The 7,541-nt window shown below is 33.5% G+C and overlaps 1 protein-coding gene across 1 annotated transcript; it reads right to left on the bottom strand.

Annotated features, from left to right (window-relative positions):
- Positions 1-1,740: 1,740 nt before the first annotated feature.
- LOC111367968 (uncharacterized protein At3g28850-like) lies at positions 1,741-3,983 on the bottom strand. The gene has a single exon (XM_022989119.1). It carries the CDS (start codon positions 3,164-3,166, stop codon positions 1,946-1,948), a length of 1,221 nt encoding a protein of 406 aa, XP_022844887.1. The 5' UTR covers positions 3,167-3,983; the 3' UTR covers positions 1,741-1,945.
- Between the last annotated feature and the right edge of the window lie 3,558 nt (positions 3,984-7,541).

Genomic DNA, 7,541 nt, shown 5'->3' with positions numbered 1-7,541 from the left:
GATACATGACCTAATTTGCTCTAAACAAAGTGCAATCGAAGTTTTAAAAAAATAGCCCACTAATTTTGGGCTTTTTTTTTTTTTTTATTAATTAACAGATCAAGAACCCAATGTGTGAAACAGTGTATTTATATGTTGAGATCTCCGCACCATGGCCCATGGGTTTTTGTGCAATCCAATCTTTAAATGATCTTGGCATACGTCAGTTCCTTATCTTCATCCCATCGAAAAGACACAGAATTCAATCGTTTATCTATGGAGAAAAAAAAAAAAGATCGCTGAACTTAATTACTTCCATTTGTTACATGGTAAGTACAATTACTAAATATTAATAACATACAATATTTGGACATCATTGGTTCTATTTTAAAAATCGAACCTAAATTGTGTGTCATTCCAAACTCATTTAATGTTATTATCATCCTTCGTCGAGCTCACAAAATATGCTAGCCAGGTGAGGGGCACATGAAATCTGATTGCAAAAAGTTGTTTGTTTATGTATTACTTATTGTTTTGCTGGTTATTGTTGGCATCCGTTTGTGAGCAATGGATAATCCCATGGAAGTTGATTGATTAGATCACCTTATGTAGTTTATCTTGTCCTCCTTTTTTCTGGATTTAAGACCCATATTGTTATGATTTATCAACTATACGGCATTTATCTTTCAAGATTTAGTGGAAAAGTAAATTGCATATCCCCACATTTTTGGATTATTATTGTGTTTCTTAGTGGCTAATTGAATGATAGTTTCAAGAATTGGATACCATTGATACAAATTTCTGTATAATTTTAAGAAGAATAATGTTATTATTATTATCTTTAAAATAACAAGACTTAAGTTCGACCAGTGATATATCGGGTAATAAGCTTCAACATCAAGAAGTAAACAATCCTAATCACTAGCTAAGACTTCGAAATGATCGTTAAGTCATAAAAAGGGTAGGGGTGTAGACACGACTAGAAGGCTATTGATTAGATCGAGTAAGACATGCAACTCCAATGAACAATGACTCAGAAGATTCATTATCACCTAGATCGGTGATGATTTCTACTCACGATGAGTAACATTACTCTTTCAAAAATTTGAGATCCCTTTCGAGGAATTGTTTAGTTGAAACAATAAAATCTTCAAGTAGTATTGATTCAGTTGGTCCAACCGCTGAACAATTTAACTAAGATGCTTTTGAGCTATAAGCACATATTGCTTCTGTACTTGGTTTGGCATAAATTGTGCTGATCGCGATTCTTTTTTCTCACCTAATAATTAGGTAAAAATAATAATAATTAAATAACCTTTAATCACTTAGATATGGGTTGCAGTTAACATTAAATAATTGAGTTGTCGGGGGGATTTACAAAGTATATGAAATTTGAAAAAGAGAGCAAGTCGGCCCCGAAAGGTTCACGAGAATGATTGAGCCGACCTACTACTAGAATGTCACATAAAAAATGGAGAGATGCTACAGTGGTGGGGCCTGTCTATTACGGGGCTGGCACAACCTCAACCCCAGATCTGATCAGATCAGATCTGGGGCTGACCTGTCACAGGGCTGTCCCTAGCCTTGTCCATTTAGCAATTTTGTCAAAAATATAGACAACTGTGTATTCACGTAGTCATTGGTCAACTAACCAGATTTTCATGCTTTCCACTTTGGCCTGCCAATGGACTGTGACCTGTGGACCCTATTCCTTGCTTTTCTAAATATCATTTTTTACAATTTATATTGACTCACATTCCAGATTAAAGAAGAGAGAAAAAACGCGTACATTCTTCAACCGTTTTGACAACACTGAGTTAGATTTCGCAATTTCTAAAACAAACATGAACCTATTTAAAAGTACCGCATTAATAAAATAAAAAACTCTCATGCTATACAAGAAACAACTCACGAAAATAAAACCGAAAATCAAGAAAGACAGTTTCTTACTTTGCTTATTTAAAACTTAATCACAACATATCGAACATCGTACAAGTCCATTTTCATTACAATCCTGGCACCGATGAAAGCCGTATTCGTTCTCACTTCCATTGTATTCGTTATCGTCATATTCATCCTTGTAATAAATTTTACAACTCCCATAACATGTTTCACATGGCACAAATCTAATATCCCCACACATGTCACAAACTCTACCACCATATCCTCCACCTCTGACACCATCGTCCATCAATTGGCATCTTTCAACCATTTTCTCAAGCTTTCCGTCTTCATTCAACCGGCGTATTTCCTCAGCTCCGCCTATGTATTTTCTTCCCAAGAAAACTCTCGGTAAGCCACCGGCATTGAACCCGTCTCCCAATAAGTCCTTCAACTCCTCCTTGAACCCCGAATGCATCGATACATCCCTCTCATCAACCTTAACACCTAATCCTTTTAGGATCACTCTAACATGGCAACAATCCTCGTATGTCTTCCTCACCCCTCTTAGACTTGTGAAGTACACTATCAACTTGTCTGTACCGCGCGGCGCAATCTTTTCACTATCCATTTGCTTGAGATGAATTGGATTGGCCGGTGGGAGATCCTCTTCCAGTGCCTTTCTGAAAGAAGCAATCACTTCAGGATCAAATTCAGAAACAATAGATGTATCATTCGAACTCAAATCAGTATCAGCCAATTTGAGCCACAAAGGCTTAGGCGGCGCCTCGCCAGTTTCGTTCACTCTTGGCGTTGGTTGCTCGTCAAGATCAGACAGATTAGGATTCCGGGATACACGAAAGGAAAAGCTACGAAGATGATGGGAGGGCCTAAGAGGACTAATGTCATCAAGACCCTCCATTAACTCCCAAGCATTGATCAATTCTGGCTCGCCCGGAGGAGTCCTAATGGGCGTTTTGGGAACAATTTTTGGGATTTTCTCATTGATCATCTTAGACCAAGTCTTGGCCTCAATGATCCCCATTGCAAACTCCTCTTTCACCGCGTTTTCTTTATCGATTTCTTTATTTTCAATCGGAGTTTTTTCTATGTAACTTCGATTCTGAATCATTGGATCATCAAGCTTCAAAGAACCTAACGTTGAGGAAGTAAGAGACACCAAGTGGTAGCTATCCCCTGTATCTTGAGGCAGGTGGTGCACGTGCATTGAGTCGCTCCGCCTCACCGGAGAATAAGACCTCCGGCAATTCCGGCACACTTTTTCCTTTGACGATGTACAACCCATTTCCACAAAAAGAACGACCAAGTAATCAAATTTAATTCAAAGAAATTCACTATATATGAAACTGAGAACTGAAATTTGGGGATTAGGGAATGGATTATGAATGAACTGGCTGTGTAATGGACTGGGTGGAAATTCCAATGTTTTAAGTCAAATCGAGGAATAAAAAATTAAGGAAACTGGGATTTTTGAGCCTGCATCTGCAACGATTTAGGAACAAGATAAATTAAATTTATAGTACCAATGTCAGTACAGAATATTGGTAGAAGATATCTCTGAAAAACAAGGTACGGAGTGATCCATTCATAGAAAAACTCAAACTGAAGCTTAACAAATCTTTCTGACAACAAGAACACCATATAGATCGCTTACTGGAATAATTAATAACACGACAAGAAATCTTAAAGAAACGACAATCTTTCAACAAATAAGATCATGAATTTCAATAAAAAAAGAACCCATAATAGATCTGAGAGGAGATTTCTCAAACTCCAAGTCAAAATAAGAAGGCAAAACAAGAGAGACCTATTTTCCTCAGTACTTTTTCTCTCTCTAAAAGGGCACTACGCGGATGAGACAGCCTTGATGATGAAGAATTGCAGTGGGTGGTGTACAACAAATAGAAGAAAAAGAAAATCCCTCCTTTTTGAGAATAGAATGTTGCTTTTGTACTTTGATCGTGTGCGTGTGTGAAACAATATTTTATTGTTTGACAAGAATGTGAGAGAGAGAGAATGTGGCAAAAAGACAGTGGAAGGAAGGATCATAGAATGCGGGATTTATTGCTTGAATGGCTCAAACCGCGCAAGATGTATGCATGAGTTCCCACATATAAGAAACGGACCGACTTCAGCCTGCTTAATATTTGTAATAAATCGCGTAAAAATGGGAGTCCAATGCAAGATAGTGGAGTCAAGACTAAATCATTTGAATAAGTTCTGCGTTTAGTTAAAAGAGATTTTCTTTTTGAGGAGTGACACGATTTTAATAAAAAGTTACGAAAGGGAGGGGTATATCAAAATTAATTAAAAAATGAAGGTAATTATGAAAAAAGACTTTCGTCTGTGAGTGGAAGTAGCACAGTTTAATAGAGCAAAATTAACTTAGAAAATGAAGGTAACTAAGAAAAAAGACTTGTTTGTGAGGGTAAGCAAGTCAATTTGATAGAGCAAATTACAAGAGGGAGAGCTATACCAAAATTAACTTCTAGGTAATGGCAAAGAAAAATTCTCATTCATATCTCTGTCCAAAGAAGATATTAAATTTTGTTCCACTCTCTCTCCATCTCATAAATATAGTTCCATTTTCTTTTTTCGTCTGTCTCAAATTATAGCCGTATTTCTTATTGGAGAGTGTGGCTAATATATTGGTTTCCTAATATATCCCTATTTAATGTGTTTTGTTATCACGAATATAATTTAATTACCTTAAATATTGATTGTATTAATGTAGGGGTATATTAGAAAAATGATATTAAAATTTATCATTTCAACTATAATAACTAAATTCTCTTAATCTGCATGGAAAAAGAAATAGGACTATTTTTATAAGATGGAGGAAGTGCAATAAATTGCTCGGGATTTAATATTTAGAGGTAAATCACTAGTAATATGTCCTTTTTACAATGCATCTGGTATCCATTTTTGACAATGCTATAAGGTTACATTTGGCAAACAGTTACCGTATAAAGAATTTAGTATAAAATTGTAATGAATATTAATAGGTAAATAGTACTATGGTGAATTAGGTAGATAGTGTTCATTAATTTTTCATTCAATAAAAAGTCATTTATACTGTCGACCGTGTTAAATAATACGAGGTTGGACTTAGGTCAAGTCCCCTATGGCATGGCCTTAATTTTTATGGCTTCGTGTAAGTTGATTAGAAGTGAAGGCAACACTAATACCGAGATTATAATTATAGCCCTGGTTGGTCCCATTAAATTAATTTTTATTTTTCTCTCTCATATTTTCAATTACACAATTTTTCATAAAATAATATTATACGTAAAATTGTAAAATGATTATTTGTTTATAATAATAGGCCCAGTATTGAATTACTTGCACCAACTCGTCCATGGGTACTACACTGACGAATGACAGTCGTCAGCTGAGTCCATTTAACGAACTTGATTGAACAAAGTCTGGGAAATTGACAAAACTAGCACTAGTTGGAGCTTAAAAACTTGTTTTTACCGTTTGATTTAGTACTTCGGATGTACTCTTAGCTATTATTTCTTTTGCTGAACGAGATCACCCATAGCAACGGATATTTTAGAAGACGAAAGGAAAAATATTTTGGATTGTACATAATATTCTCGATTTGGAATCTAAAGAAAGGAGAATCCACTCGTCTTTTTATACAATTCATATTTTTATTTTAGATGAGTATCATGTAGAATAATTTTATCTAAAAATTTAATAAATGAAATGATCCAAGGTAATAGTAAAGCCAAGCTATTGAGTTCAAATTCTCAGTGACAATCAATGCTCTGAAAATTTGAGCACAACACAGTAACGTCTCAAAATGGATGATTTCCACTACTTTGAAACCCAATCAGGATCGATTTGGTCAACCCGAAATTTGCATCCAATGTTACGGGTAGTTCAAGTACTTAATTGGATCGATTTGCATGGATCGAACTGATTTTGTACTAAACCGACCAATCAGTTTGCATTAATCTGCCTACTTTAATTGAAATGAATCGAAATGTTATGAGCGTCGCAACTGATTTCCGAACTTTAGACATGAAGGCTCCAAGTTGCAATGCTTCATCGCGCCAACTTTTGCAGTTTTAATTTTAGGAAAATTTGCAACAGAGTTCTTTAACCTTTTAAAAATGTGTAGTGAGGTCCCAAATCTTTGAAGTCTAGTATCTATGTTCCAAAAATTTTAAATAAACATGCAGTATAGGGACCTCTGAAGTCTGAACTGTTTTCGTCCAATTAAGGAGCGTTAATTGACTAGAAAAAAAGACGTTGACCTAATGGATGCATGTCAACAAAAATGCACATTTTGCTTAGCCCCTCTTATTTTCATTATCACTAATTTAGAGCTTGTTTGAGCCTCATTATTTGGTAAAGAATGCATTTTGAAATGGAGAATATGTGGTTAAAAATAAGGAAAAATTTTAGGTTTTGTTGTAAAAAGGAAAGTTTATTAGGATTTATTGGTGAATGACAATTATACCCTTACAGCCCTAGAAATTATTATCGTTGTATCCCTAATTCTACCCTATAAATAGAAGGTTTTGGTTCTTAATAAAACACACAAGTCTATTGATTTCTCCCTATTTTCTTCTCTTTTCCCTCTTTTCATAACACGTTATCAGCACGATAGCTTAATTTTTTAAAGTTTAGTGAATGTTATAATTTTTATAGGCATGAATATTTATCACGTGTACAAAATTAATTTGATAGGATGTGAACTATTTCAAAATACATATGCATTATAACAATGTTGCTTATTCTTCTCTACTTTTCATCGGCATGCATATTAATTCTAATTCACGTTTGTATGTGTAATCTGAACACATATTAATTCACGTTTTTTTATTCATACACGATTATTTTTTCCACATATTATTCAATATTAATTATATCTTTTGAATCTGTTACATATTAGTTCTATCTTTAATTTCTATATATGTGAAATTCATATACATGTTTAGTATATTTTGAATGTTGGTAAAAGATTTAGCCAATTTTGTTAACTTCTATATACGGAGATTCTTTTTCTTAATGTATGTTTGGTAATTATTTTTTCTATATAAATTCATATAATGTCTATATGATAATTAAATATTTTTAGATATTATTCTATGGACTTCAAATTAAGAATTTATCATCTTGTCTTTCCAAAAGTAGCACAATATTATAATTAATATTCCAGAAGAATATTAATTGTATATCTATCTATTATAAATATTTATTGTTGCTCTGAAATAACACAACATTGACATATTAGTCATGAAGAATATTTTGTTATTCCTGAAGAATCCAAAATTCATGGTTATTAAATTTCATATGATGGTAATATTCTAGTAGAATATTACTCTCTCTCAAAAAGCGGATTTTATAAAACTCAATTTATTTCCTGATTTGAAAAATTTCTTAGATCGATATCATAGATGAGTATCTTGTTGTTGCTCTTGAAGTAGCACAACATTACATGAATAATATTTTTCTAATTTCCCAGAAGAATATTAATCATAAATATGTTTATTACAAATATTTTGCTGTTACTCTTGAAGTAACACAATATTATTATTAATATTCCAGAAGAATATTATGTTTATTGCTCCTGAAGAGCAGATCTTCATATAGATAAATATCTTATAATGATAACATACTCCTATAGAGTTAATATTTTTAAACAA

This window comes from Olea europaea, chromosome 18 (assembly GCF_002742605.1).
Source record: "Olea europaea var. sylvestris chromosome 18, O_europaea_v1, whole genome shotgun sequence".
Taxonomy (NCBI): domain Eukaryota; kingdom Viridiplantae; phylum Streptophyta; class Magnoliopsida; order Lamiales; family Oleaceae; genus Olea; species Olea europaea.
The sequence above is the reverse complement of the archived record's forward strand: the minus strand, read 5'-3'. Positions and strand labels throughout refer to the sequence as shown.